Source organism: Chaetodon trifascialis, chromosome 20 (genome assembly GCF_039877785.1).
Source record: "Chaetodon trifascialis isolate fChaTrf1 chromosome 20, fChaTrf1.hap1, whole genome shotgun sequence".
Classification (NCBI taxonomy): domain Eukaryota; kingdom Metazoa; phylum Chordata; class Actinopteri; order Chaetodontiformes; family Chaetodontidae; genus Chaetodon; species Chaetodon trifascialis.
The window spans coordinates 5344480-5358894 of NC_092075.1; the positions used below are offsets into that span (position 1 = coordinate 5344480).

The 14415-nt window shown below is 40.9% G+C and overlaps 1 protein-coding gene across 1 annotated transcript; it reads left to right on the top strand.

The window, feature by feature from the left end:
- Positions 1–2116: 2116 nt before the first annotated feature.
- On the top strand, positions 2117–14244 carry prkaa1 (protein kinase, AMP-activated, alpha 1 catalytic subunit). Its single transcript, XM_070988528.1, has 9 exons — positions 2117–2304; positions 4550–4691; positions 6758–6851; positions 7155–7299; positions 8492–8579; positions 8724–8948; positions 9061–9580; positions 9741–9867; positions 11300–14244. The coding sequence occupies exons 1-9, from the start codon at positions 2208–2210 to the stop codon at positions 11581–11583; spliced, it is 1722 nt and encodes a 573-aa protein (XP_070844629.1). The 5' UTR covers positions 2117–2207; the 3' UTR covers positions 11584–14244.
- Positions 14245–14415: the final 171 nt, after the last annotated feature.

A 14415-nucleotide genomic window follows, 5' to 3' on the forward strand; every position in this document is an offset into this window, starting at 1 on the left:
CAAACAACCACAAGGTGTCGCCACTGAGAGGACTTTGGGTGATCAAATGTAAGTTTCTGGTTCGATCAGGGCTGTGAAAGTGTGTGAATGTGAAGAAATCGAAACAAATGAATGGGCAGACCTTAACTGACATTTACCTCAACTTTCCACGTGAGGGATAAAAGCAGAAACAGAAGTAATCATACCTGCGTACCTGCACCCAATGTTAAACTTCTCAAGGACTTCTTGTGCCCTTATGTATCCATTTTTTCCATTTTATCAGTTTCCTTTCATCTCAAAGCACATACAGAGAGCACGGCACACACACACACACACACACACACACACACACACACACACACACACACACACACACAAATGTACACCAACTGTCACCGCGGAGGACTTTTGGTAGTAACTGTTAATTCCCACCAGCCCTCTCTCGGGAGTCATGGTAACTGTTCACCAGGCCATTCTTTCTCTAATAATCATTCACTGACAGAGTGAAACCTGTATTTGTTCAGCTTGTACTTTCTGTTATACTTTGGGTTTGGAAAAAAATAAAGATTTGGCCGTTATTTTGGATATCCATTGCAGTACATTATGTTGCACCTCTGTGTGCTTTGGGGTAGGACATGAGATGCTTTGGAGGTGTTTGGTCATCAGTTACTGTCACTTAGCAGCTCCTCACATCCTGACGAGCTGATTGCTATTCACAACGTGTCTGTGAGGATTCTCATTCTTCCAGGTTGTGAGATACAGTAGAAGTGACTGCGTTTAAAATCAAGAAACAACACTGGGACGACACAGCCAGGTCCAGCTGCCTTTCTTTTACTACTTCTGGAGATGGAGATCAACCCAGACCAACAGTGGACAAGTCAGATCTGTAAGATCTACAAGCAAGCACAGGAGAACCACAGGGAGTTCATATCTGTCTCACGTGTGTCAGATAGTGTCCCAGCAAAGCATCCAATCAACAAATTAGACAGTAGACTGACAAAAAAAAAAAAAAACTTAGTATGGAAGATTACAGGTGATGTATTTAGATTACATGTGAAATGCCAGCAAGGGAATTTATCCCATCGGTTACATAAACTATCATAAATAGTTACTTTGATTCCATCTTTTATTTCCATTTAATAATTTTAATAACCATAATTCTTGTAGAATCCTGTTCCTCATGAATATTACAGTGGTGCAAATCTCAGTCTCTGAAGACAGATGAGTCTCCTTAATGCTCTTAATCGTACCAAATGTTCATCTTTCCAACTCTTGTAAAGTTTCCTAAAATAGAGGTGAAGAGTATAACAAGACAAAATGTATTGCAGAATCAAGTAGTATAGGAGGAAAGGAATTACATAACACAATGAACACAACACAACAACACAAGAGATTTACAGATGAAGACTCATTCAATCAGATTAAGTTTTGGCATGCCTTTCTGCCCTTAGCTTCATTTTCTAGTAGATTTTGCCTGCTTCACAGCTACTGTTCTGCTCTCAAGCCACCTGCACACATTGTTGGACAGCACCTATCTATGTAAATAATAATCCTTTATTAATTTAGAATGAACATTACATTTAGTCAACAAACACACACATAACACACATGCAAATCCACATATTGCTTTAAAAAAAAAATCAAGGAAAAGTCAAGACGTGATTAGTGAGAGCAAATTGAGGACAGAACAAGCAAAAGTCATGAGAGAATGCATAAGGTTGGTGAGTCTGATGAAGAAGTATGGCCCATACATGGCTCTGCAGTGCTGAGTTGATCCACAGTTCCCACAGTGCTGTTAAGCTTTCTCTGTAAATAATTAATGATACATTTTGCTACATTTGTTCAAGTTTGCTACTGCCATGTACTCCATTTATTTATTGTCATGCCACCGTTTTGTCTTATTTTTGTTCTCATTAACCACCTGATTGTCTACTGCACACTTTCCCTCTATTCACTCTGTGACCCTGATTTCAAAATGACGTTACACTTATTGTTTTCAGGGCAAAAAAACCCAAAAAGTTCATAATCACACCCCGATTTAGTAGTTTACAGGGAGCATTTGAAGGCAACATACTACGTCGCCTACGCCTTTGACGAATCGCGCAGGAGCCGGGGCGCCTCCCTCCCTCCGTACGGAACAGAGCCGCTAGAGTAGAGACGCACACAGCGGAGTTCAGTCCATCCCTGCCCGCAGCTAGCTAACCCCGCAGCAAGGCCACTGCGGGAAGATGGCGACGGAAAAAACGAAACATGAAGGAAGAGTTAAAATTGGACATTACATTCTCGGAGACACACTCGGAGTGGGGACATTTGGAAAGGTTAAAGGTATGTCTGACTGTCTTGACGCTTGTGCATCCTGCCAACTGAAAGATGGTGGCAGTTGGAGCTTTTAGCTTAGCTGCTAAATTAGCCTGCTATGAAAGCTAACTTGTCGCAACGCCAGGAAGGTAACACACTTGTTGTCCTGCTAGTTGGCTCAACTTGTTTTTGGCAAACATGACGTTTTTGGGGACGCAGCTGCAGTTTCCAACGACGGCCACACAATGAAAGTTTCATGACATTAGCATCTGTTAGCCACTTATATTTCACTTAGCGTCGGTTGCGTTGTAAGCTAGCCAGAGAGCCACAAGTCGCTTGTCAAGAGACACCGGGAAGTAAACCCTCTAGATGTTAGCGTTAGCTGGTAACACATTTCCGAGGATCATTTGATTATCCAAATTTCTGTCGTTTAATCGTCTCTCTTTCTTAACGTAATATAAGAAAGTTGCAGAGTTCGCCGCTTCGTTTCCTCTCAACTCTGCCCCCGTTATGAGTTGTATTTGCCATCCTATTGAAGAGACAGTACTGCTTCAAGATGTGTGAGGGGAGGGAGTGGGGCAAACCAAGCCAATGTACGCCCAGTGTTGTCAGTCTCAAAGGCGGTACGATTAGTGTGTAAATATACAGTTTTGCTTGTACCAACAGGTATTGGGCTAAAATACCTATTGGATTTCAGTGAACGTCTATTTGTATTAGCTCACATTGTCTTTTCAGATGTGTTTCCTGCCATCGTCTGATGTGGTAGTTAGAGGCTAAAACCTCTCCTGCAGACTGGTTTCTGTTTCACCATGTAGTGGTCTCCTAGGAACACACGATTAAGCCCTGATGTACCAAAATGAAGAAAACCAACTAGGCGCTTTCCAAAAAAACAGTCAGGGCAACCACTAGCTTTGTTTACAGTCAGTTAATTCCCAGTGAGTCATCTCTCTGCTCTCATTTTTTTCCAAGGAAGTGGACCACAGTGCACTGGAGTTTTGGCTCTGTGATTATGGTCTTGATTACTGGAGACTTCGTTAATTGTTTACCACCAGCACTACTGGTAAATCAATTGCAGCTGTTTACTAATTGCTAAGTGTAAATGTGTCTCTCCTGGACTGCAGCGTTGACTGGTATAGAGCCTTGTGTACTACATTGACCCTGAGAGCTATGCCAGATAGTGTTTTATACCCTGGCAGGTTCAACCAAAACAGTAAGGTCAAAGGTGAGGAGGCAGAGGAAGCAGTCCCCGATCCTCTAAGTGTGTGTTGCAGAAACTTTGGTGAATGAAAACCAAATCACACACCTGGGTGAGTAGTTAGACTTTTGTCAAAGGCGTAGGCTTCCTAGAGGAGCAGAGGGCTTCAGTATGTGCAAGTGTGCCGTGTTGCCTCTATGCATTCAAGTGTTACAGTTTGTTTTTCCTGCGTGGTAGATGTGTTCTGATATGTTTCAGGTATGTTTGCATACTTTTCTTTCTTTGTCATGTAGCATCCACGCAACATCAGTTCTGCGTGTTTTCACTGACTGAAGGATTACAGCGTTAGGTTTAGATAGATCTCAGGCTTTTTGGATTGGGAACGCCCTTCAGAAACCACTGAAGTCAGTCATCAAGATAAAAACAAGCTGTTTGGATTATAGTATTTCTTGGTCTTCAGTCTTGAGCATTAAGTGTTGTGGTTATAGACGCAGAGATATTTTAGTGTTGTGCAAATGTACTTATAGCTTTTACCAAGCAGCTATAATTAGTATTTTCCCATTAACAATAAATCAGATGACCACTACATTTTCCCCTCAACTCCCAAGAGCATTTTAGCATATTTTAGCTAATTGTTTGGTTTTCTGGTCTGCAATGTCACTGTTTGGTTTTCTCAACATCTCTTCCAAACAGGCAGCTGTTTGCAGCAAAAAGCTTTGAGAAATCTACTGAATACTACCTGCCCAGCACTAAACAGCAAACAAACAAAGTTAACAACTAGCTGGTGAACGTAGTGGATCATTTAATAGCTTTGGACTTGGTGGAGACCAGACCAGAGCTACAAAGAGAGTCAGTGTTAGATTTAAATTCATCAGGTGGACAGAAACATCAATGTTTTAAACCTGCCTTAAACCTTATTTCCAGAAAAAAAGGTTTTCACCCCATCGTGACAGTAGTTTTATTATTATTATTATTAATCTATAATATTTCCTCCTTTTGTTGTGTGTTTTGTCTTTTCTTTGTCCTGGGTTGTTATTGGCATTACTCACATGAGCTCATTTTCTTGTAATCCTACAGTGGGCCAACATGAGCTGACCAAGCACCAAGTGGCAGTGAAGATCTTGAACAGGCAGAAGATCCGCAGTTTGGACGTGGTGGGAAAGATCCGCAGGGAGATCCAGAACCTCAAGCTTTTCAGGCATCCTCACATAATTAAACTGTAAGTCCTAGATTACACCCTGCTCGCTGCTCCATAATCCCCCTGCCGCCACATTAATGCCACCCACTGAGCTATTTCCAGGTTTTAATGGTGTGTTTTAGAATACATCCATTGAGAACAATATCTGTCTGACCCAGTATCCTCTCCCTTCACTCCTCGGCTTTATTGCCTGTTTTGGTTATCCCCCTGCTGACCTTTCATTGTAATGAAAAAAGTGTTTTATCACTTTCTTTTGTGACGCTTTGCTGTTTGACCTCATCTTAAATTCAGTAATCATTGAAAGTGTATTCACAGAATTTCCGAGTCTGTATAGTGGAGATGGACTACAGCAGGAGGGAAATGTCACTTCTTATCCAGATTTACACATTTACATGTATTGATGCAGATTTGTGTTGCAACCATATGAGATTTTTGTGGTACGATTACCATCTCAGAAAGTATCACGGTCAACAATACTACACAATTATTAGTGTTATTATCATTTAGAATGAAAACAACACATTTTTTGGTCCAATAGTTGCAGTTTTGCTTTGCATATCTGAACTGACTAACAATCTGAGGTCTGCACATTCATGGTAACCACTGCTCTATTTGACAACATAAAAATGCTGTGGTGGTACGCTGTACGTTTGCTGAAAGAGAGAGTCACTGATCTAAATAATAGAGTTGAGAATTGCAGAGGTACTTCCTGCCTGGTATGTGAATGTCCACAGACTGCAGGCTGCTGCATTGAAGGGTCATTAGACTCGCCAGGAGGTGTGGCTAATTGTCTGAAATACCAGCTACATGTCATGCATGCACAAGAATGTAAACTCTGTTGTGTGTGTGTGAGAGAGAGAGAGAGAGAGAGAGAGAGAGAGAGAGAGAGAGAGAGAGAGAGAGAGAGAGAGAGAGAGAGAGAGACACACACACACACACACACACACACACACACACACACACATATAAAGGGTGAGATCTCATCTTTGACAGAGTCCACAAACACTCGGGCAGAGTGTGTAGCATTGCCTGTCTAGTCAAGACAAATGCAGCATTATAACACTGCTTCACTTGGTGCACAGGATGTTTGCAGCAATCATGACACATGAGACAAGCCGTTAGTCAACATCTGCTGTTACTGAGGGAATTTTAACTGACATGCATTTGTTTCTATAGACTTTACTACACTCATTATTGCATTGATTTTTAGATAAACATGGCAATTTTGTGATGGATGGACTAAAGATGGTGAATTGAAGATAAGGTAGACACAATGTAACTACGATATCTGTCTACTGTCACATTGTCATTACTTTGCTACTGCTTCTTAGTTCTTTAAAACTTGCGGACTTTGAGTCATGAGCCGTGCAAAATGAATCCAACCACAGACATTGATGAAGTAAACTCTGGTATTTGTTGTTGACAAATATGCTTTTGTTGCTTGGAAGCATTGATGGATATGGATAAGGGCGAAATCTAAGGGATCGTTCAAGTGTTTTGTAATGGCGTTGACCTTTTTAAAAATGCACCAAGTTGAATGAACAGTTGCAAAAAGTGTTATGTTCCCTTCTAACTGGCACAGTGATGCACACAAAGGCTATTCTGGGTTTGTGACCCTCCTCCTGGCCTGGGTCGAAAGTGGGTTGGACACTGCCTTAAACAGAATTTATGAACATTTATTTACTCCTCAACAACAATTGGGGCAAGGTAGAGGGCATGCGTAATGTGGTGCAATGAAACACAGCTTTGGAAAGTATGTCACATGGTGCCTTTATGAAACGTGGATTTATGTTTTAGTCACATTGTTGCCCTTCCATTTTACTGGAAATGGAGCACACACATGCCATGAGCTTAGACAGGTTTTGTGCTTGTTGTTGACATGGAGAACGCAAACAATTTCCTCTGGCTGCTTTTGATGTTTCTATAATATTCCACAGTTGGATACCAAATCCAGGAGATTTAGGAGTACACATTCCTATTTTGTCTTCATACAAATGATGAAATGAAAACTGTCAGTGTTTGAGCAGTGTAATACCCTTTAATTGTGGATTACCCACATGATCCCCACTTTGTGTTGATGTCTGCAGGTATCAAGTTATAAGCACCCCTACAGATATCTTCATGGTGATGGAGTACGTCTCAGGAGGCGAGCTCTTTGACTACATCTGCAAAAACGGAAAGGTACACTGTGATACTGGAAAATGTCATATAGTCTGTTATAATGATGTCCCACATTCTCTTTCACTCTTCCCATCTTGTCGTAGCAGATGTTGCATGCTTTATTATCAGCGAGTGGACCAGAGCTCAGAAGTGCATTATGTGCTTGGTGTTATTGGCAGCCTTTGGTGCAGATACAGTAATCCGCGAACCAGAAAACCGACAGCGGCTGCAAAAGCACAACACAAAGCGCTGCTTAGTCAGCTGTGATGTGCTAACTGAGTCAGAGTGAAGATCTCACCTAATGGATCATTTTTGCTTTGACAGTTGGATGAAAAAGAGAGTCGCCGGCTGTTCCAGCAGATTATTTCAGCTGTAGACTACTGCCACAGGCACATGGTGGTGCACCGAGACCTCAAGCCTGAAAATGTGCTGCTTGATGCACACATGAATGCCAAGATTGCAGACTTTGGTAAGTGTGTCTCAGGCTCAAACTCAGGAGTGTTAACAGACATTATTTTGATATAAAAAAACACAGTAGTGCAGGACTTGGTTCAGATCGGGAATTGGTGTCGCCTGACTTTAGATCTTAAGTTTGATCGGTGCATCCCTAATCGCATGCATGCACACAAGGATGTGATTAGTCAAAGAAACGTGTTAATGTGCCAGCAAAGGCAAGGAGGAAGAAAAGTAAAAACTAGTGAATATGAATATAAACAATCCAGGCTTGAAGATATTTTTAAAAATCAGCAAATACTGTATTAAAAGGAAACTTATTCACGTTTGTTAGGCCACTTAAAATACACACAGTGACTCGAGGTTCGAAAGGAACACTGACTGCAAACATAACTGTGCTTTACCCTCAAGCTAAGTCTGGCTAAGTACATATGCAGAACTTGTTTTCAAAGAATTTCACCTTGTTTTTCTTACACAAAGTGCTGCACGTTGTTGTGTCCCGTCTTACACCAGTCCACTTCAGCATGCTTTTTCCAAATTCTTTTGAATCATTATTAGTGAATATTCGTATCCCCATTGGATCCATTTATTTATACATTGTCACTGCTGTGTGATATTTTTCTGTGACTCATTTTGACTCTTGCTGAGAGATAAAAAGGCATTTGCTCTTTGCTGAGAGACTACAGTAGTTGTATAAGATGAAATAAATAGGACACAATGGGATTGATTAATTTGACTTAAACATTTAGCGAACAGGAGCTAAATAAATCAGTGCTTTACCTGCATAGCACCATGTCGCACTTCCTCAAAGATGATTTACATTGGCAGGATGAGGTGGAGCATGCTTCCTCTAGATATCAAAAGTTTTTATGTTGACATGATGCATCTAGCAGCTAAAGAGCCAGATTATTTCCTTCAGGAGTTGGTAGAGACCAAACACAGAGCTAAAAGAGAGTGAATATTGGACTTACATTCATCAGGTGGTCAGAAACATGACTCCAGGTGACTGATAATGTCGCTCCATAACTGGAGGATGTGTAAATAAGTAACTGTTTGCCATATCAACTTACAAGGTGATCATATGTCATTGTTACATTTACAACTTCTTCATGCTGCCGCCAAATGGCCAACAAAATCAGTAACTGCTGGGTTTGAAGTGTGTTTGAAACACATGTGTATGCTGTGTAATGGTGTAAAATTCTGTGCAGGTTTATCAAACATGATGTCAGATGGAGAGTTCCTGCGAACAAGCTGCGGTTCTCCAAACTATGCTGCTCCTGAGGTCATCTCAGGAAGGTAGTGTTTTGTATTTTTTGCCAGCGTTGGAAGCTGACATTGACACAGGACTTTAAGCATTTGCCAGTGATGTTGCTGATAAAGCAAAATCTAGTGAAATGTTGCTTTCGTCAATAAAGGATTGTTTGTTTCACTCGTCCTCAGGTTATATGCTGGTCCAGAGGTGGATATCTGGAGCAGTGGGGTCATTCTCTATGCCTTGTTGTGTGGGACACTTCCCTTTGATGACGACCACGTGCCAACACTCTTTAAGAAGATCTGCGATGGGATCTTTTTCACTCCGCAGTATCTGAACCCTTCAGTAATAAGCCTCCTGAAACACATGCTGCAAGTGGACCCCATGAAAAGAGCCACCATCAAAGAGATCCGGTGAGCTTGTTTGTTTTTTTTGACAAGTAAATATGTAAGAGTAGTCTACTGACGCGGTTACATTCATGGTATGTTGTTTGTCTTGCTACAAAAATAATTTCTCCTCCCACAGAGAGGACGAGTGGTTCCAACAGGACCTACCCAAGTACTTGTTCCCCGAGGACCCCTCCTACAGCAACAACATGATTGACGATGAGGCCCTGAAGGAGGTATGCGAGAAGTTTGAGTGCCCAGAGGAGGAGGTCCTGGCCTGCATATATAGTCGCAACCATCAGGATCCCCTGGCCGTCGCCTACCACCTCATCATTGACAATCGTCGCATCATGAATGAAGCCAAGGATTTCTACCTGGCGTCCAGCCCCCCCGACTCTTTTCTAGACGACCAGCACCTGACCTCGTCCGGTGCAGCGATGACCAGCATCATCAAGCCCCACCCTGAGCGCGTACCCTTCCTCGTGGCGGAGACGCTCCCCAGGCCTCGTCACACACTAGATGAATTGAACCCCCAGAAGTCCAAGCACCAGGGTGTTAGAAGGGCCAAGTGGCACCTGGGCATCCGCAGTCAGAGTAGACCCAACGATATCATGTCAGAAGTGTGCCGTGCCATGAAACAGCTGGATTATGAGTGGAAGGTAAGGAAGAAACTCTATGAGAGGGGCATGCTGGAGGAAATAGGTCTCAGACGCTCGGTTGCTTCATTTGTTGTTAAAATGCACTGAAATGAAACTGAGTCATAAGTTCAAAGTACCTTTTAAAGAGTCAGTGTGTCTTCACCCTTTGTAACTCTTGCAGGTTGTGAATCCTTATTATCTACGTGTGAGAAGGAAGAATCCGATTACTGGGATGCAAACCAAGATGAGCCTTCAACTCTACCAGGTGGACAGTAGAACCTACCTCCTTGACTTCCGTAGCATAGACGGTAAGTTTTAACTCCACCTTCCTGCATGCGCCTGAGCAAAACACTGAAAATCAAGGCTTTTGATTTCATATCGACAAAATTAATCAAAACCATACAGTTAAAAAGGTTCGTGATGTTCAGTAAACTCAAGATAAAAAAGGAAAGTGTACTCACTAACAGTTCTGTAAAGTTTACTCTGTTAACATTGACAAGATATTCAGACAAGGCCTCAATTCAGCTCCCTCTATCTGGGTAGTGTTTACCTGGATTCTGTCCTGCAGTACTTCAGTGCAGACCTCATAAATGATTGACTCAGGGTTGAGGGCTTTGGCTTTTACACAGTCTGTATAGGTGCGCAGCAGTAACTCAAAGGAAAATATGAGATAAGAGTGTTGTTATAGGTCACTAACACGGGCACAGGCATGCTGTGTAAAGGTTACAAGACCAAATTTTGACCTCAAGCTACGACAAAGTCAGCCACAGTGTTTGTGTTCAGATGCAGTTGTAACTGATGTCTTTGAGGAGTGGAAGGCTGATTAAATTTGACCTTAAAATTTTAAATCTGACTTCTCAGAAATGCAGAATCATTGTCATCTAATTAACTTTAAGACGCCTTTTTCAGAACAGAAAATCGGTACAGACAATAAGGCCTAAAACTATTTATTAAGTACATGAAATTATTGGTACTTCCTGGAGGTATAGACAGTCATTTAGAGACGTCACGCGCTGATTACAAGGATTAGTATCTGAGCCAATCCGGGCATATTTCAGTAGATCAATATCAGCTAAAATACAGCTGATCATAATTCCAGTCCTTTCTTTATTGTGAGTATCAGCCTTAGAGTGTTGCAGTGCGGCTCTCCTTTAACCACAGCCGGGCTCTGCAGCGCTAATTAATGTTCAAACTACGGCACTAATTATCATTAGCAAAGAGCAGCGTACAAAACATTCAGGTAGCAGCTTCTCCTTTTTAGTTTGTGTTCTCTGCATGGTTGCCAGCAACAGACCGTATCAGCTGCTAAATTCATGTTAATTCTGTGTGACTTGATGGCAGACCAAAACGAAACTTGTCTGTTGTCTGGTTAAAGTGCTCTCTCTGCAGCTGGCGTCTTAGCTCAGCCAACGATGATTTGTGAGGGAGGATTCATTTCCTGAGGCTCTGTCTGTCAGTTCTGTCTTTCATTCATATCATATCTGAAATTTAAAATTATAAATGTGATATTTTTGAAGCAGGATCTTCAGTATCTTAAGGAAATAGCATGCACATATACATATTTAATCAACATTTAAGTAAATAAAGGTATCTGATCTAAGTCAATATAGACACACCAAATATTAAAGGATTGGGACTGGGGCCAAAAAATGTTCATCAAGGTGTCCCTACAGTAATTTCTAGTAATATAATTAATCAAGTCACATGACCTGCAACCACTTTGTGTCTTGTGTTATTCAGATGATATGCTGGAGACAAAATCTGGAACTGCTACCCCTCTCCGCTCCGGGTCTGTGGGCAACTACCGCACCACTATTAAGAACGATGTAGAAGGGGCAGACGCTCCGGCTGCGTCCAGCCTTGTGCACTCCACCAAGGCGGCAGAAGGCTCCTTAGCTTCATCCTTGACCTCATCCATCGACTCGACGGGAGGCGGAGACAACGCGTCTGTCCCTCGACCAGGAAGCCACACCATCGAGTTCTTTGAGATGTGTGCAAATCTTATTAAACTACTTGCACGATAGCTTGCAAAACAATCGCTAGCCTTTTTTCCTCTCCGAGTGTCTTTATAGCAATAAGCATGCAACTGATTCATGGCTCAGTTCATCCCGGCTGCGGATGAAGTGATTGTTCCATGGCACTGATGCAGGTTAGTGTTCCTTAAGCGGAAGAGATGTATACTGAGCTGGCAGGGAATGGACGGGGTTACTGGGAACGATGAATGACAAGCTACTTAATAGCTGGGACAGAACAACATTTAGGAGGTTTTACAATTTTCCGATCAATTTCATAGCAAATGTCCGCATCCCACCTATACATATACGCGCAAGTGATTACACTGAATTTTCTGTACTGTAGCCAGTGAGCACTGCTTTCCAGTACAGAGAGCAAGATCAAGTTTTTGCCTGCAGAGAAGGAAGCCACGCGATGAGGGTTTGGTATTTGGGTGGCAGTCGTATAGGATGCAGGAAGCACTTTTGCACAAGTATCTTTTATTTCCTGCTGCTCTTGTATTTCTCTCAGTGGGGACCAGAGAAGTGGTGCAGATGTCTCGGGGCGCTGCACTGGCTATAACTAGGGTGGTCATGCCCATCACATTCATTGGACTCTGAAGAAGTGCAATGACCCTCGTATTTCTGTCTTGTGTCAGGGACAAAAGAATGCTTCACACCATTCATGTTTGTTTTTTTCTTCTTTTTTTTTTTTTGGAGAATCTGAGTTGTGAGAGACTAAATTGTCATGGTTTTGTCCTTGTTGTAAAAATTTGTTTGAATATGTCTGTCCCCTACATTTTTATATATAAAGACGTGAATATATTTATCAGTGCGTTAAATGGACGCAGTGTTGGTTCTATTGGAAATGGAATTGTTTTTTTCTTTATTGCATTAAGATCTATTGCTGGATGGTATATATTTTCCTTTGTTACTGTCTGGTTTTTTAATCAATATCACAGTTTTGTTTCCTTCAATCACACTTATTCTGATACTTGATTGATAAACATAGCCTGCTTTTACCATTTAAGAGGTATTTTGCCATGAAAGTCAAAATCTCGGAATATATCATTTTGAGTGTCGCATATTAAAATGACAAGCTGATTTTGACTTTTTTTTGTTGTATTTTCTCTTTCTTGTTTTTTTTTAGATTAAGAATTAGGATTTGATTACGATTGCTGAGTGAAATGCCTTTTGCCTACATTCAATTTGTAAATGCCAATCCATCACAAGTGTATAGGCCTCGGGGCTCAGTTGGAAATTGAGTAGTAGCAATTACATGCAGTGCATGGACAATGTGTACTGGCAGGTGAATACATCCAAAATGTCGCCATTTTTGCATATGTTCATGGTTTGATTGCCCATGCATTCCCTTGAAGGTCGACCTTGAAAGAAGTTTTATGTTCGCATATTTAAACCTGAATCAGACTTGTGAGCTTGGTATTGGAAAATCCTGCTGGGTAGATTGCAGTTCTGATTCTGAAGTAAAAACATCTCTCATGCTTTAAGATCATAAATGTGTCGCTGATTTATATTTGATAAAACATGTCAGACAGAACCTGATACTTTCAAGCTCACAAAGTCTGGGATATGTCTTTAATCGCGAGAATGACGCGTCTCCCTCCATTTCCTGTCAACAGTCTTAACGTTTTAAGTGGTGTCTGTTGTTTGGCTGCCTTATCATTATCAGTACTGTTAAGTTTTTATGTCCGTAAAAGATTGAATTCTGTGCTGGTCAGAATTATTGGCACCTTTTGCAATTTGAAGAGTTAAAAGTCCAGAAATTATTTTGTCAGTGTTTATTCACAGTTACTGTTTCTTTGAACTTTACAGATTATTCTTAAGTGTTGGCATTACAAAAAGAAAAAAAGACAACTCTTAATTGCAAAACTTAAAATATACATCTGATTCTGTTGTTGCCAAACTGTCAGTAACTGCTACCACCTTTTAATCAATGCAACAGGAAAAAACAAAGCAAACTGGTTTCTCATTTGATCATCTTCATTTTTGTCTTCAGTCAGTCAAACCAGGTTTTAAAGAACGTTGCATGTTCTCATTGTGATATCAGACACTTAGTTTTATTTTTATTAAGGGGTGCTAGCAGTTGCTAAAGTCTTTGTTTCCAGTGTTTAGCTCTCCACGGCTTTAAAAATGTAAACTATCTTGTTTGTATAAACGATTTTACATTTCAGAGATATAATTCAACAAAAATTGCCAAGAGTGACAATAATTATGATCATCTTGTTCTTCTTGCTGTCTTGCGGGGCAGGTTTGGACTGAAATATTTAGTTGACATTTGACCATTATGTCTCCGTTTTAAACTAGAGTTTATAAAATAGAGCGACCATGGTAAAGAAACACACACTGTGGTTTTGGAAAGATATTGTAAAACTAAACTGTTTTAGGGCAGTTGCAAGTACTGATTACAAAACTTTTCATGGAGTTCATGTTTCAGGTTTTGTAGAAAGGATGAATGTGTGAAACCATGATCTTTTTGAAGCTTATGGAGTAGTGTCCTGGTGGACTGTCAGCAGATAAATTCTGTCTATTCTGTTTATCTGAACTGCTTCAAAGAAATATTGTTCTATTTTTGTTTGATGTGTAAAGGGACCCTAACAGATGGACCAGTGTAAATCTGAATGGACAGTGTTGAAATCGTTTGTATACACAACTGCCTAATAAACTGCTAAATTGCACACAATTCTGCTGGATTTTCTCTGTATGTTTGTCGTCTTATATTAACTTGAAATATGGTGCCAGTTTAACATCGCAGTTGTACAATAACCAGTGCAAAGAATATAAAAAATTACATAATTTCATTGCATTTATGCAATATAGAAAATGAAATAATCTAAAACTACAGAG